The sequence below is a fragment of the Monoraphidium neglectum genome, assembly GCF_000611645.1.
Source record: "Monoraphidium neglectum strain SAG 48.87 unplaced genomic scaffold scaffold00916, whole genome shotgun sequence".
NCBI lineage: Eukaryota > Viridiplantae > Chlorophyta > Chlorophyceae > Sphaeropleales > Selenastraceae > Monoraphidium > Monoraphidium neglectum.
Window position 1 is genome coordinate 1695 of NW_014012712.1, and position 16858 is coordinate 18552.

Consider the following 16858-nt stretch of genomic DNA (forward strand, 5'->3'; position numbering starts at 1 on the left):
ACCCAGCCAATCCGCGGCACACGCGCTCGCCGCGCCGCCCGCCGCCCAGGGGCGCTGCCTGGGCTCGACAATATGTCTATGCGACACACATGTATGTGTGCACAAGCGAGGCCAAACCCAGTTGAACTTGCGGGGTGGTGTGCATGTGCGCACACCACAAGCGAACACAGCAAGCCGCCCCTGCAGCCTGGGTGCTGTGCAGCTGTTGCGACATCAAAAGGCGATGCAAATCAAGCCCAGATTGCTGAAGCAAGACACAACGGAACTTTGTAACCAAGCGCTGTCGGTCCGACCCGTCAACCCTGGACCGCCAGCACCACCAGCCAAGTCAGAAGTGAAACCCAAGCAAGTGGAGCTAAGCGCATTGCCAGAAGCATCAGAGCCCGACCACCAGCTGGGGCCATTTGTGGACGTGAACACGCCCGCCTGTTGAAGAGTCTGCTGGATGCTACCCCCTAGCAGGGTTGTGAAGTTGCTGGCGAGGACGACGCCGCTCACAGACTGCACAGGCGGGCCGTTGGGAACGTTGTACAAGGCGGGAAAATTAGAAATCTGGTCAGCTGAAGATATTGAAAGGAACGCACGCGCCTGCGCCAGCCCGGCCGGCCGGAACGCCGAGGCGCTGCACAGGGCATCGGCGCCAGTTCGGCCGCCAAGGTTTCCGTTCCTGCGAGTATCAGATGCTCGGTACAGCATCACCCTTAAGCGCAGGTACTGCGCCGCAGGGACACCCCCCAGTGTGACCGCGTCGAGGTTGGCCAGGTCGGCGGTTTTTGCGTAGATGCTGAAGTCAATACCAGACACGTTGGCCACGGTGGCTGCCAGGCTGGTCAGGCTTGCGTTGACCGACGCGATGGCCGCCGCCCCTCTGGTGGCTGTGGACTTGACGGACTCGACGGTGGCGTTGGCCAGGGAGATTGCCGCCGCGTCCGCCTCCTGGGCCGATTTGACGGCTGCCAGGGTGGCGTTGAGCGCCGCAATCCCCTGGGCTGCGGTCTGGTCTGCCGCATCCAGCGAGGCCAGCTTCTGGGCGGTGCGCGTGTCTGCTGCTGCAAGGGCGGCGACCTGCTGAGCGACGGCTGGGTCGGTGGCATTGGTCGCGTTGGCCTTCAGCTGCTGCACTTGGGCGGTGAGCGCCGCAATCTCGGCCTGCGACTTGGCTGTGAGCGCCCCGATTGCCGCACGAAGTGCGTCCAGCTCGGCACGCAGCACCGCGGTCTGGTTGTTTGCGGCCTGTGCAGATGACACAGAGCTGGCCTGGGCGGCGGCGGCGTTGAGCTTGGGCTCGAGGGCTGCCACGTCACTGGACAGTTTGTTGACCTGGGCGGCGGTGGCCACGCCGCAGCCATACTGCAGCGTGGTGGGGTCCTGGGATTGTGGTGCATTGCATTGCAACGAGGGTGCACAGTGATGGGCAAGCCAAGGCGGTAAAATGGTACAGCTCTCGAAAGCTACAGCTGCTGTCAACACATGTCACGCAGTGAACACTGCTTCCGCTATGTGTCATGTGATTGTAGGTTGCTGCCAGCGGCTTGTAATGGATTCACAAGCGCGTCACCATGCACCAGATTCGCAGCGTGCCGCAACCGCATACACCAGCCACCTGGCAATGCATGGGAGTCGCCACATGCGTGCATGAGCCCATGCTATGTGCACGCACCTTGCTGTCGACCGTTGCGTTGGCGGGTGCCAGCAGCGCGCTGCACAGCTGGTCCATGAGGGCTGGGCCGCCCCTGGAGCATCTGTTCAAGGCCCTGACGGGCGCGCACTGCGCGGAGGGACGTGCAGCAAAACAAAGCATGGTTGCTTGTTGATCGCAGGGTTCTGGGCTTGCGCGTGGCAGACATGGAGGGGCCAGGCTACCGATGTATGGGCATTGTCCCTGGTTCAATTCAACGATGACAGGGTTGCATGTGCTTGACAGCATCCACATACACAAGACAGCCGTACGTTCCAGTGGTTGCAAGGCCCGCAGGCAGCACTCACTATTGCCAGCTTCGTCTTTTTGGGGGCTGCTTGAGGGCTGCGCGGCACGCCCCGGGCAAAACAAGGGTTAGCGGAAGGGTTCAGTATGAGAGTGGATTGTCGCCGACACACATGCAGCGCGCAGGACAGCAGCAGGCGGCAGGACACCTCTCGAGGTGCCACCGACAACGGGTGGTTTGCGGGGCGCGCATGAATGGGCTGGGGAGACAGTTCAAGTGCAGGCATGCAGGCTTGTGCGATGGCTGGTCGTCAAGGCACACCAGCCGGCTGGAACGCCGGCAATCACTGCGTAGCGCGTGTCTGGGCGTCACACAACGTGAAATTGACATCAATGGGAAAGCTTCAATGTTGTGGGGGCCGGGGCTGCTGCTGTGCAGAAGTGAGACATATTCAATGTATTTCGTATGCGCCATCTTTGGCCTGGGGCTGCGCAGCTCCTGTCTTGAGGCTGGCCCTCCTGGTAGTCTCACCCCCCCAAGCCGAGCTGCCTGCCCACCTGGCGCACAGCACCCCGCCCAGCATGCTGACGAGCAGAAATAACACCGCCAAAGAAGCCAGCGAGCGCCGAAGGCTGAGCATGGCGGAAGACATTATGATGCGCACTGCGTCTCGTTCAATGTTGAGCCGAAGCACCTCTTCTCTTAACGGGGACTCACTTTTCTCGTACGTTGATCATATTTAATCAATCGTCTTGGGTAGATGCGCCGTGCGGCCGGTGCATGTTGTTGGTGCATGTACCGTAAGTGCCTGCCTGTGACCGGCTTCGTTACGCATGTGGCATCAGAGCCACTCGTCCCCTGTCGGTATCCCGCCTGGCAATAGCGCGTACCAGAACGAATCACACGGTGAACGCCCTCGCCAACGGCTGTTACCGTAGACTCATCTACAACACTGACGGGCAAACAGTCTGCACAATCCATCCCAAAAGTGTCCAGTCGCGTGTCACTCAGAAGAATTATCAGGCGATATTACAAGGCCTTGTGGCAGGAGGCTCTGGTGTGGCCAGCGGGACGCGTCACCTTCTGGCGACCAAGGTGGCCTGGCAGGCCACAGTCCCCGGCCTGGCAGGCCACCTGTGTTCAAGAACGGGGCTTCAACTCCACGAGGGAGGCTGTTCAGGATCCAGACCCTTCAAAAAATTTGTAAAGCATGATTACTGCCCTTGAGAGGCTTGAACTAAGCAGCAGGGCAAAACGCGTAGGAGATCAGCGAGTGGAACGGCACTACGAGAAAACGTGAGCAGGAGTATGCAGAGCAGCGTGTGCACAAAGCGAGCACGCTGACCGCCCTGCAGGCGACGCCGCACAAGAGGTGAAAGGGGCAGAGCCATAGCGCAGTCGCATGAGGGAGCGCGCGTGAGCTGGGCTGTGGAAGCGGTTTTCTGTGCTGGAATTACAAAAGCATGCTAGAGGGGTAACCATTCAATGGTGAGTCGTCTGAGGGTGTGGCAAAGCCGCCTTCACACTCACCCAACGGCCCGCTGGAATCCACGTGTGCCACAGGGTCGCGACGCATCGCTTCGTCCTAAGCGGGCAGCACAGGGTTGACACTCAAAGACACGCGTAGGCCCCCAACAGCAACCGGGCCTTGGACGAGGGTGTGCATTTCGCACACTACACAGACCAGGCACAGTCCAAAGCATCAAATCAATGCTAAGGAAGAGATTTACAAATGAATTCTGGCTGGCAGAATGCTGACGTGGTGAACAACTACCGCTGTGTGGTTTCTATGAATGCAAGTCGTCCCACAGGGTGCTGCTTGTAACAGATCAAACTCGCCCTCGAAAGGCGGTCACCCGGAAGGCTTCAAGGTGCCCGAGCCCCCTTGCCGTTGCTCCACCGACCCCAGGACACCCACAAAGCAGTGCGCACGCTTGCGAAAGCCTCCCAACCTGCCAGCCGACGCTTTCGTGGGGTCCTTGTCCGCGTGGACACCCGAGTGCCCTCGGGCGTCCTCGCACACCTGAGTGATGGACAGAGGTGTCCGGGCTGAGAAGATGTTGGGGGTCACAAGCCCAGCAGCGGCGCCCTCCGATGCGATGGCCATGGCGCCACTCTGCTGCACAGCCCTCGCCGTCGTCCTCCACTCATTGATGACGGCTGCCGCCAGCTGCTTGCTCAGGCCGTGCTGTTTGCTGGCCCATCGTATTAACCAGTAGCCATCCTTGAGGAGCTGCAGCTGCTGCTCCTCCTTGCGCGGGGCCTGTGCACGTGATGCGGCCCAAGCCACGGGCTGCAAGATGGTGCCAGGCGCACGCAGGGGCCACCCCTTCTCAAACTGCAGCAGATATCACACGGACCGCAAGCTGATCGCGGTCACTGGGAAACCCGGCAGAACCTGCCAAGGCAACACCTTGCCCTGCTGCTGCCGCCCTGTGCTTGTACGCCCTCCACTTGTATGCTGCTGCCCCTGCTGCTGTCGCAGCGGCGGCTGCTAGTCCTCATGTACATTATAATGCTGCTGCTGCTGCTGCTGCTGCTGCTGCTGCTGCTGCTGCTGCTGCTGCTGCTGCTGGTGCCGCTGCCGCTGCTGTTGCTGGTGCGACGATATCGTTTCTGCAACGTTTTGGAGATTGTGACACAGCTGCAAAAGCAAGCCGACCGTCAGATCCTGCGAAAAGGCGGGAAACATGCAAACATGGCATGGATCAGCAGGCAGCAATATCCACAGCAAACAGGGATGCAAGCAGCAGATTTAGTAATCCTAGGTGCTGTAATGCGCACCTGATGGAGCACCACCCATATCGCCCCTCTGCCGACCTGTGAGGCCTGAAGTCTAGCAAGGGTTTCGCTGAATCCTGAAGCACGCTGTGATCGAAGCTGACACTGCTGCAGCTGCCGGCGCCGCCACTGCCACACCAGCAAACTCTGCTACAGCTGCCGCTCCCGCCCCTGCCAGCCTTGATGTCGCGGCTGGCCCTACTCCTGGCGCCGCCCCCCCTGCTGCCACCAACCCATTTGCTGCTGCCGCCGCCCTAGTCGCTGCCCCACCGCCAACTCCTGCTGCGCACCCAGTTGCTCCGGCTGGCGACGGCCCTGCACATGCTGCTAATGTGCTGTTGCTGCTGGCTGCTTCTGCGCGCCGTTGAAGGATCAAGTCTCGCTCCTCAGAGCTGACAACCATGAAAGAAAGGGCGGACGTGGCGCACGCTTCTGACCCTGCTGCAGCTCAGGTTGCGCCGTACGTCATGCGCTCATGCGTGAGAAGCCTGGCGCGCTCCGTCTGGGTGATCGGCGCCGCGCTTGCAAAGGCGGGCCCTGCTTCCTGCGTATACGCTGGTCCCATTGTGGGTGTGGAGGCCACCTGCTGCCCTGCCTGCTGGTGCTGCACTCTGCTGCGCTGCTCATGGCACCGCTGCCTCTTCACATCGTGGTACGCAGCGGGGTGCCGCAGCACACTGTGATTGTCAAGCTGCCGATCAGCCATGACGATTGGCAGAGCTCTCAGAGCGGCAATGCACTTGGCGGCACCCAGCGCCGTTGAGCTCCTTGTGGTGCGGTCTTGGTTCGGCTGTGCACAAACAGTTGTTGGGAGTGTGGGCAGTCTGAGAGTGGTGTGCGGTTCACTGGTGGCCGCAACAGCATGACCACAAGCATTGGCCACACCATGCCATACTGTATGCCAGCATTGCCCGCTCAGCCATGTCAGTGCAGTTCATGTCGAGTGAACCTGGGGTCCAGCGGTATCCCAGAGCCATGCACACTTGCAAGAGACACTCGATCTGCTGCCGCAGGGCCGTTCACTAGCTCAATGCCAACCTGTCGTGACAAACTGAAGCAGCTCGAGCTGTGCAGGCAGCGCTTTCCGCCCCGCCGACCAGTGCTGCGCCTGCAGCTGAGCAGCAAGAGCATGCAGTGCCTACTTCAAGACTCCTGCTGAGATGCACCGTCTTTGAGCGGCTCGGGCGGCTGTTGACGCCCTGTATTTGAAACAAGTAGGTCGGCACCGAACACCGTTGCGGCTGTAGATGTGCCGAGGGCCACTCGCGGAGCTTCGGGCTATTCTAATAACGGTAGAGCAACTGCTGCTCAATGGCATGCCGTACTGTGCTTGGCCAGCTGCCATGACTACTCGCAGGATGGACACAGCCACGACAGCAGAGAGCAGACACATTTTTGATCTGGGAAAAATGTCAGCCTCAGCATGGGTTGGCAACTTGCAGCCGTTGCTGCAGGGCTCGTCGATGAGTACCGTGGCAGTGGACAACCTGCTGCCGCCCTTGCCGCGCCACCAGACGCCGCCATGAAACCCCTACCCTCGCATGCGCCAGCGATGCGCGCGCGCGGCGCCGCGGCGTGGCGGACGCGTGGCGGACGCGGCGGCCCCGAGGGCGGCGCTGCGGCGTGGCGGCAGCAGCGGCCCTTGTTCACTGGGACACCAGCGAGTGCAGGGCCGGCGGCGGTGGTGTTGGCAGCAATGACGAGTACTCAGGCGCTTCGGGCGGCACAGAGCTTGGAGACGAGCGGTTGACCGGCCGCATTGACGAGGTCGGCAGCAGCGACGCCGCTGAGGCAGGCAGTGGCGGCAGGCGGCGCAGCGGCGGCGGCAGTGCTGCTGCCGGCCCAGCCAGCATCGGCAGCCTGCGTGTGGCGCACGGTGAGGGTCTCCAAATGGGGGGCCTGCGCTTCGAGCTCATCCATACTCACGCATGCACCTGAATAGAACGCAAACATCACTGACCACTGAACATCCCCTCGTCAGCCCTCCTCCTTGACCTAGCCGGCCTCCCACCCACCCACAAACCCACTTTTTTGACTCGTCTGTTGAATACGAAAAGGCACATGGAAGGCTTTGGAGTCCCACTGAGCCTCATCAGCGCCTGGTTTCGTGGCAGCCCCTTACCCCTGGACGTCAGCCTACAGCTGGAGGTGGACGGCCACGCCTGGGGGCCGCGCTTCCTCAGCAACATCAATTCATGACACGGAATCGCGGGGGGCCTCTGGGCTTTCAAGGCGCTCGCCGGCTGCGACGCCGCAGCCTTACGGCTCATGGGCAGGCCAGGCCCGGGCACGCCGGCGGTGCTGGACGATGTCATGGCGAGCCTGCAGGATTCTGGCCACCTCGCGCGAGTATGAGCGGCGCGCGCTGCGGCCAGCCGCGGACTTTTCACCAACGGCGAGCGAGCCGCGGCTGTGTTGGGCGCCGGCGGAGGGATAGAGGGAGGGCAGGAGGGGCGGCCGCGGCCGGCGGAGCCGCAGCCGCGGGTTGTGGAGAGCGGCACGGTTGGGCGTGTGCCGCAGCAGCTGCAGCAGCACCAGCAGCAGCGGCAGCGGCAGCAGTAGCAGCAGCAGCGGCAGCAGCAGCGACAACAGCAGCAGCAGCAGCAGCAGCAGCAGCGGCCGCAGCCGCAGCTCATCCTAGAGGAGGAGGCAGAGATGACTTCAGTGCCCGGCAGCAGCGGCTGCGCCGCCCGCGGCGTTGCCACCGCGCCGGCTGTCAGCCGCTATACCAGCTCCAGCGGGGCGCCAGGCGGCGGGGAGGTAGTACAACGGTGCGGCGCACGGCGGGCCCTAGGCAGCCCGAGGTTTCTCACAAGCTGGCGTCCCTCGGACTGCTCGACACCACGCCGGCCCCAACATCCTGCCGCCCTGTCGTGCCACCAACCCCCCCCCCCCGCGACCTCGCAATCATTTCAAGCGGCGGCGCCGCTCTTGCCCAGCGCCGCGGCTCCGCGGACGCGCAGCGGCCATGGCGGCCCCGAGGGTGGCGCCGCGGCGCGGCGGCAGCAGCAGCCGCAGCAGCAGCAGCAGCAGCAGCTTGGCGCTGGGGCCACCAGCGGTGGCAGTCGCAGCGGGCGGGTGGTGACGGCAGCGACGATGAGTACTCAGGGGCGTGGGGCGCCACAAAGGACGGGGACGACCGGTCAAGCAGCAGCAGCGACAAGGACGGCGGGGACGACAATGTTGAAGACAGCGGCGGTGGCGGGGGTGCGCCACGGCGGCGACGCTGTGGAGGCGCCCGCGCACCCCGTTGGCGGTGCTACGGGCGCAGCCAGCGTTGGCAGCCTGTGGCTCATGGTGAGGGTCTCCAGATGGGTAGCCAGCAAGTCGCGCCCAATTAACGACTCATTCGCATGCGCTCACACAGAAAAACGCACACATCACTGTTGCTCACCGGCTTGCTTGCCCTGCTAGTCAGGTTGATCCCTGTACTCGGCCGCCCTCCCAACCACTCACCAACACCCAGGCCACAACTTTGAGAATGAACGCCGCGGGGTGCCTGCAAGGCTTCCCAGTCCCCAAGTGCCTCGTCAGCGCCTGGTTTCCCGGCAGCCCCGTAGCCCTTGCCGTCAGCCTGCAGCTGGAGGTGGACGGCCACGCCTGGGCGCCGCGCTTCCACAGCAAAATCGATTCATCACACGTGATCGCGGCGGGCCTCTGGGCTTTCAAGGCGCTTGCAGGCTGCGCCGTCACAGCTTTCTGGCTTGTGGGTAGGCCCCGCCTAGGCGCCACGGCGGCGCTGGACGTTGTTATGTCGAGCCTTGCCTCTCATGAGTATGCTTGCTGGCAGATCCGTTGGAAGGTTATGAATGAGGAGGTCCGCTCTGATGAGCGCGGGGCCGATGGCAGTGATGCTATGGCAAGAGCAACTGACCTATCTATCTATCCTGCAGGATTCCGGCCACAACTTGCAAATGAGGCATCGCTCGCGGGCGCGCGCTGCGGCCAGCAGCGCGCTGCTCACCGGCGGTGAGCGGGCCCCGGCGGTATTAGGCGTCAGTGCCGCGAAAGAGGTGCGGCAGGAGGGGCGGCCGCGGCCGGCAGAGCCGCAGCAGCGTGTGGTGGAAAGCAACCCAGTTGTACGCGCGGCTCAGCAGCAGCAACAGCAGCAGCAGCAGCTGCTGCTGCTGCTTGTTTTGGATGTAGAGGCAGGAAAGATGTCAGCGCCCGGCAGCAGCGGCCGCGCCGCCTGTGGCGCTGCCACCGCGCTGCCTGTAAGCCGCAGGACCAGCTCCTGCGGCAGGGGTGTGAGAGAGCGCGATGCGGCGGGCCCGATGCAGCCCGCGATTGCCCACCAGCTGTCGTTCCTCGGACTCCGGGAAATCGCTCCGCCCCCGACCTCAGATAGCCCCGCCGCGTCCGAGGCGGCCACGCGCGCGTTTTCCGAGGTTGAGCGCGCGGCCGGCGCGCTGGGGCTGCCTGCGGCACGGATCGATGCAGGGTGCAGGGCCGTCCAGGCGGCGACAGCGGGGGCAGAGAACAGCCACCGGTTTGTCGAAACGAGCTACCGGCGCCTGCGGCGTGCGTGTGCGGCTGGGGAGGTGGCGGAGGCGCGTGCGTGGATGGAGGGCATGGCCTCAAGCGTGGTAGCAATGGCGGAGGGCCGTGGCTGATGAACTTTACTTCCATGGATGGCGGCTGCACGTCCAGTGTGGCATCCATGCACTGGGATTGCATTTGTTTGTCACGCACAGCTGGGGCCCTTGCACCGTCGCCTTGTGCCCCTGCAGGCAGCGGAAGCTGCCACGGGGCAGGTGCCCCTTCGCCCACGCTTGCTCTGCTTGCCGCCCAGCCGGGCGCCCGCGCGGCTGGTCTCGGCTTTCACATCGATTTGATGTGTGAGGAGTAACGGCCTCGTTCTGTTGCTGTTCATCCGTACTCATATAGATTGTTAGTATGATGAAGTGGGTGACAGCCGCGCCAACGGCTGTGCTGTATGTGTGGGGCTGTGCAGGCTGGCCATGCAAAGAAGCTGGGGGCACCCACAGACCCTTCTAGGTGTATCGGCTTCAAAATTTACACACCTGCGAAAGCACGGAGAGGAGCAGCAGTGTCGCCCCCAAGGCCAAGCACAGACTAGGATTGAGCAAGGGTTGGGCTGGCCAGCCAAGCCAGCAAGCCGCACATGGTCGCACCCGTTTACATTGTGGACAGCAGCACGCCGCGCCAGCTGAGTCAGAGCGCACTTCAAAGAGCACGCCAGCGCCGATCCAAGTGCAAACACATGTGGGCAGCTGCCAGGAATCCCAGCATGCATCACCCCGTCAGTGGCCCACTTGCCACCCGCAACCGCCAACCCAGCAGCCGGTCCGCGGCACACGCGCCCGCTGTGCAGCGCGAGCCGGGCACCCGCTGTGTCGGGCGCGACACTGTGTCTCTGCGACACGCGTGAATGTGTGCGACACACGTGTTGCACGCCACTGAGGCCAAATCCACTTGCTTTCGGGGTGGTGTGCATGTGCGCACACCGCAAGGGAACCCAGCAAGCTGCCCCTGCAGCCTGGTGGCTGTGCAGCTGTTGCGACATCAAACGAACGCGATGCACAGCAAGGGATACAATTTGAAGCAAGATATACCAACCAAAGTTAACCAACGGGTATCGGTATTTGTTGACGTCCCAACGACGCCACCAGTTGCCGTGGAAGAAGTGAAGCCATCGCAGGTGAGGCCGTTAACAACGTTACCAGAAGCATCAGAGCCCGACCACCAATTAGTAGCACCTGTGAGCACGCCCGCCTGGACGAGAGTCTGCTGGATCCTACCCCCTAGCAGGGTTGTGAAGTTGCTGGCCAGGACGGCGCCGCTCACAGACTCAACAGGCGGGCCGTTGGGAACCTTATACAAGGCGGGGAAATTAGAAATCTGATCGGCTGAAGATATCGTAAGGAACGCACGCGCCTGCGCCAGCCCGGCGGGCCGGAACGTCGAGGCGCTGCACAGGGCATCGGCGCCAGACCGGCCGCCAAGGTTTCCGTCCCTGAGAGTATCAGACTCTCGGTAGAGCACCACCCTTAAGCGCAGGTACTGCGCCGCAGGGACACCCCCCAGTGTGACCGCGTTGAGGTTGACCAGGTCGGCGGTTTTTGCGTAGATGCTGAAGTCGATACCAGACACGTTGGCCACGGTGGCTGCCAGGCCGGTCAGGCTGGCGTTGACCGACGCGATGTCCGCCGCCCCTCTGGTGGCTGTGGACTTGACGGACTCGACGGTGGCATTGGCCAGGGAGATTGCCGCCGCGTCCGCCTCCTGGGCCGATTTGACGGCTGCCAGGGTGGCGTTGAGCGCCGCAATCCCCTGGGCTGCGGTCTGGTCTGCCGCATCCAGCAAGGCCAGCTTCTGGGCGGTGCGCGTGTCAGCTGCTGCAAGGGCGGCGATCTGCTGAGCGACGGCTGGGTCGGTGGAATTGGTCGCGTTGCCCTTGAGCTGCTGCACTTGGGCGGTGAGCGCAGCAACCGCGGCCTGCGAGTTGCCTTTGAACGCCTCGATTGCCGCACGGAGTGCATCCATCTCGGCACGCAGCACTGCGGTCTGGTTGTTTGCGGCCTGTGCAGATGACACAGAGCTAGCCTGGGCGGCGACGGCGTTGAGCTTGGGCTCGAGGGCTGCCAGGTCATTGGACACTTTGTTGACCTGGGCGACGGTGGCCACGCCGCAGCCATACTGCAGCGTGGTGGGGTCCTGAGAAGGTGGTGCATCGCATTGCAACCAATGGGAGGGTGCACAGTTGTGGGCAACCTGAGGTGGTACCAGAAAGAGACACAGCTCGCGAAAGCTACAGCTGCTGTCAATGCATGTCACGCAGTGAACACTGCTTCCACTACGTGTCATGTGAGTGTAGGTTGCTGCTAGCGGCTTGTAATGGATTCACAATCGCGTCACCATGCACCAGATTCGCAGCGTGCCCCAACCACGTGCACCAGCAACCTGGCAATGCTGCCATGGGAGCCGCCGCATGCGTGCATGGGCCCATGCTATGTGCATGCGCGAGCGCGCACCTTGCTGTCAACCGTTGCATTGGCGGGTGCTAGCAGCGCGCTGCACAGCTGGTCCATGAGGGCTTGGCCACCCCTGGAGCATCTAGTCAAGGCCTTGACGGGCGCGCACTGCGCGGAGGGACGTGCGTGCGGCGAAACAAAGCATGATTGCTTGGTGTTCGCAGGGGCCTGGCCTAGCGCTCGGCTCACATAAGGGGGCCCGGCGCCTGGATGTATTGGGATTGTCCCTGGTTGAATGCGACCTCAACAGCAGGGTTGCATACGCTTGACAGCATCAGCATACACAAGACAGCCGAACATTCCAGGGGTTGCAATGCCCCAAGGCAGCACTCACTATTGCCAGCTTTGTCTTTCGGGGGGTTGCTTGAGGGCTGCGCAGAATGCCCCAGGCAAAGTAAGGGTTAGCGGTAAGGGTCAGTACGAGAGTGGATGTGGTCCCTGACACACGTGAACGGAGCGCGCAGGACAGCAGCAGGCGGCAGGACACCTCAGAGGTGCCACCGCCAACGGGTGGTGCGCGGGCGACGCATGCATGGGCTGGGAAGACAGCTCAAGTGCAGTCATGCAGACTTGTGCGATGGCTGGGTTGTCAAGGAACACCAGCCGGCTGGAACGCTGGCAATCACTGCATAGCGTGTGTCTGGGCGTCACACAATGTGAAATTGACATCAATGGGAAAGCTTCAATGTTCCAGGGGCCGGGGCTGCTGCTGTGCAGCAGCGTGACCTATTCGTTGTCTTTCGTATGCACAATCTGTGGCCTGGGGCTGCGTGGCTCCTGTCTTGAAGCTGGCCCTCCTGATAGCACCCCCAGGCTTCAAGTTCAGGTGCCTTCGCACCTGGCGCACAGCACCCCGCCCAGCATGCTGACGAGCAGAAATAACACCGCCAAAGAATTCAGCGAGCGCCGAAGGCTGAGCATGGCGGAAGACATTATGATGCGCACTGCGTCTCGTTCAATGTTGAGCCGAAGCACCTCTTCACTTAACGGGGACTCAATTTTCTCGTACATTGATCGTATTTAATCAAGTTGTCTTGGGGGGGATGCCCCGTGCGACCGGTGCATGTTGCTGATGCATGTACTGTAAGTGCCTGCCTGTGGCCGGCTTCGTTACGCATGTGGCATCAGAGCCACTCGTCCCCTGTCGGTATCCCGCCTGGCAATAGCGCGTACCAGAATATATCAAACACCGAACGCCCTCGCCAACGGCTGGGAAACTCATCAACGGGCAAACCTGCACGATCCATTTCCAAGTGTCCAGTTGCGTGTCACTCATGAGTAGACTTATCAGGCGAGATTACACGACCATACAAGGCCTGGTGGCAGTAGACTCTGGCGTGGCCAGCAGGACGCGTCATCTTTTGGCGACCATGGCGTCCTGGCAGGCCACTGTCCCTGGCCTAGCAGGCCACCTGTGTTGGGGAACGGGGCTTCACTCCTCAAGGCCGGCTGTTCAGGATCTAGACCCTTGAAAAAGTTCGGACGACTTACTTACTGGCCTTGAGAGGCTTGAAATGAGCAGCAGGGCGAAACGCGTGGTGGCACGTAGGAGATCAGTGGATTCGCTCTAGAAGAGAACGCAAGCTGGAGTATGCAGAGCAGCATGTGCACAAAGCGAGCACGCACACCGCTCTGGAGGCGACACACGAGGGCCCAAGAGGAAGAGCCATAGCGCAGTCGCATGAGGGCGCGCGCATGAGCTGGGCTGTGGAAGCGGTTTTCAGTGCTGAAGTCAGAAAAGCCTCCTAGAGGGGTAACCATTTCATAGTGAGTCGTCTGAGGGTGTGGCACAGCCTCCTTCACACTCCACCAACGGCCCTTTGCGAGCCGCACGTGCCAGAGAGTCGCGACGCATCGCCTCGTCCCAAGCGGCCAGCACAGGGTTGACACTCAAAGACACTGTTACTGTACAATCCCATGAGCCTGGATGGCTCCAGGAGCGGGCGACCGCGGGACGCTGTAACAATCCTAATCCTAAGACACGCGTAGGCCCCAAATAGCGACCGGGCCTTGGACGAGGGTGTGAAGTTTTGCACACTGCACAGACGAGGCACAGTCCAAAGCATCAAATTATGCGAAGGAGGGAGGTATACAGATGGATTTTGGCTGGCAGGTTGCTGACATGTGTGGACAACTACTGCTGTGTTATTTCGATGACTGCAAGTCGTCCAACAGGGTGCTGCGTGTCATAGATCAGACTTGCCCTCAAAAAGGCGGTCACTCAAAAGGTTTGGAGGTGCCCGAGCCCCCTTGCCGTTGCTCCACCGACCCCAGGACACCCACAAAGCAGCGCGCACACTTGCGAAAGCCTCCTACCCTGCCAGCCGCCGCTTTTGTGGGGACTTGTCCGCGAGGACACCTGGGTGTCCCCGGGCCTCCCCGCGCACCTGGTTGATGGACAGGGGTGTCTGGGCCGAGAAGATGTTGGGGATCACAAGCCCGGCAGCGGCGCCCTCCGATGCGACGGCCATGGCGCCACTCTGCTGCACAACCACCGCTGCCCTCGCCGTCGTCCTCCACTCATTGATGACGGCTGCCGCCAGCTGCTTGCTCAGGCCGTGCTGTTTGCTGGCCCATCGTATTAACCAGTAGCCGTCCTTGAGGAGCTGCAGCTGCTGCTCCTCCTTGCGCGGGGCCTGTGCACGTGATGCGGCCCAAGCCACGGGCTGCAAGATGGTGCCAGGCGCACGCAGGGGCCACCCCTTCTCAAACTGCAGCAGATATCACATGGACCGCAAGCTGATCGCGGTCATTGGGAAACCCGGCAGAAGCTGCCAATGCAACACCTTGCCCTGCTGCTGCCGCCCTGTGCTTGTTCGTCCTCCACTTGTCCGCTGCTGCCCCTGCTGTGTCGCAGCGGCGGCGGCGGCGGCTGCTACTCCTTCCGTTTGTTAGAACGCTGCTGTTGATCCTGCTGCTGCTGCTGCTGCTGCTGCTGCTGCTGTTGCCGCTGCTGTTGCTGGTGCGACGTCTCTGCAACTTCTTGGAGACTGTGACACAGCTGCAAAAGCAAGCCAACCGTCAGGTCCTGCGAAAAGGCGGTCAACGTGCAGACATCGAAATATGGCAAGGGTCAGCAGGCAGCAATATTAAACGCAAACAGAGATGCAAGCAGCAGATTTTACAAACCCTAGGTGCTGTAACGCGCAGCCCGATGGAGCACCACCCATACCCCTGCCCACCTGTAAGGCCTGAAGCCTAGCAATTGTTTCGCTGATTCTTGAGCACGCTGCGATCGCAGCTGCCTCTGCTGCTGGTGCTGCTTCCGACACTGCTGCAGCTGCCGCCGCCGCCACTGCCGCCCATGCGAACTCTGCTACAGGTGCCGCTCCCGCCCCTACCGGTCTTGGTGTCGCGGCTGGCTCTACTCCTGGCGCCGCTCCCGCCGCTGCCGCCACCCCACATGCTGCTGCAGCCGCCCTAGTCGCCGCCCCACCGCCCACTCCTGCTGCGCACCCAGTTGCTCCGGCCGGCGACGGCCCTGCACATGCTGCTATTGTGCTGCCGCTGCGGGCTGCTTCCGCGCGCCATTGGAGTATCAAGTCCCTCTCCTCGGAGCTGACGACCATGAAAGAAAGGGCTGACGTGGCGCAGGCTTCTGACCCTGCCGCAGCTGAGGTCGCGTCGTGCGTCATGCGCTCATGCGTCAGAAGCCTGGTGCGCTCCGTCTGGGTGGTTGGCGCTGCTCTTGCAAAGGCGGGCCCTGCTCCCTGCATAGGCGCTGGTCCCGTTGTGGGTGTGGAGGCCAGCCGCTGCCCTGCCTGCTGGCGCTGCACGCTGCTGCGCTGCTCGTGACGCCGCTGCCTCTTCACATTGTCTTTCACAGCGGGGCGCCGCAGCACTTTGTGGTCGTCAAGCTGCTGATCAGCCATGACGATTGGCAGCACCCTCAGAGCGGCAATGCACTTGGCGACACCCAGCGCCGTTTAGGTCCTTGTGGTGCGGTCTTGGTTCCGTTGTGCAGAAACAGTTGTTGGGAGCGTGAGCAGCCTGGCGGTGTGTGCGGTTCACTGGTGGCCGCAACAGCATGACCACAAGCATTGGCCACACCATGCCATGTTGTATGCCAGCATCGCCCCCTCAGCCGTGTGAGTGCAGTTCGTGTAGAGTGAACCTGGGGTCCAGCGGTATCGCAGTGCCCTGCTTAACATGCACACCTGCAAGAGACACTCGATCTGCTGCTGCAGGATTGTCCACTCGCTCAATGTCAAGCTGTCGCGACAAACAGCTCGAGCTGCGCAGGCAGCTCTCCGTCCCGCCGACCAGGGCTGCGCCTGCAGCTGAGCAGCACGTGCCTACTTCAAGACTCCTGCTAAAATGCACACTGTGCGTATTTGAGCGGCTCGGGCGGCTGTTGACGCCCTGTATTTGAACAAGTAGGTCGGCAGCGAACACCGTTGCCGCTGAAGATGTGCCGAAGGCAACGCGCGGAGCTTCGGGCAACCGTATTTTGATCAAGCTAGATCACCCGTTGCTCCATGGCATGCCGCACGGTGCTTGGCTAGCTGCCAGCCATGACTACTCGCAGGATGGACACAGAGAGCAGGCGAGATCTGGCAAACAGTGTCAATCTCAGCACAAACCCTTGAATTCCTTCATAAAATACGGTAGCTCTCGTCGATTTATGGCTGCTGGGGGATCTGGTCGGCAAACACGGGAAGGGTGCGTATACAACACTTAAACGCACGCGTACGCACATAATCATGCATAATGCCGTGGATGCTGTCGATACTAGACGCCTCAGGCGCGCTTGGCGTGCTGAGGCTGTTGTTGCTGACAGTGGTGCTCGTTCATGCAAGCCTTGCGCAAACACAGGATCCACAGCGCCGGCTGGCCCCGCTGTGCATGCAGATGCTGCCACCCTCACCACGTATCCACCCACCCCTTCGACGCCTCCACAGATTCATCAAGGGCGACACCCTTTATTTTGACGTCGTAGGGGCCGACCCGCCAGCCGCCCCGGCAAAGCGCAAGGGCGGTGGCGCGGCGGACGGCGATCACCAACGTCAGCCGCCCAAACAGCGGCGACTCCAAAAGCAGCTCGCTTCCCAGGCGCCCCGCGGCGCCCCTGCAGCCGCACAAGCCACCGACGGCCGCGACGGCGGCGGCGGCGGCGGGCCAGTCGGTGGCGGCGGTGGCTTCGGTGACGGCGGTGGC

At 62.2% G+C, this 16858-nt stretch overlaps 2 protein-coding genes across 2 annotated transcripts; both read right to left on the minus strand.

Annotated features, from left to right (window-relative positions):
- Positions 1 to 494: 494 nt before the first annotated feature.
- MNEG_5914 (hypothetical protein) lies at positions 495 to 1717 on the minus strand (the record flags this gene model as incomplete). Its single annotated transcript, XM_014045609.1, has 3 exons — positions 495 to 501; positions 716 to 1368; positions 1661 to 1717. 3 exons carry the CDS (start codon positions 1715 to 1717, stop codon positions 495 to 497), a joined length of 717 nt encoding a protein of 238 aa, XP_013901063.1.
- Positions 1718 to 10510: 8793 nt separating this feature from the next.
- MNEG_5915 (hypothetical protein) lies at positions 10511 to 11758 on the minus strand (the record flags this gene model as incomplete). Its single annotated transcript, XM_014045610.1, has 3 exons — positions 10511 to 10541; positions 10663 to 11384; positions 11702 to 11758. The coding sequence occupies 3 exons, from the start codon at positions 11756 to 11758 to the stop codon at positions 10511 to 10513; spliced, it is 810 nt and encodes a 269-aa protein (XP_013901064.1).
- Between the last annotated feature and the right edge of the window lie 5100 nt (positions 11759 to 16858).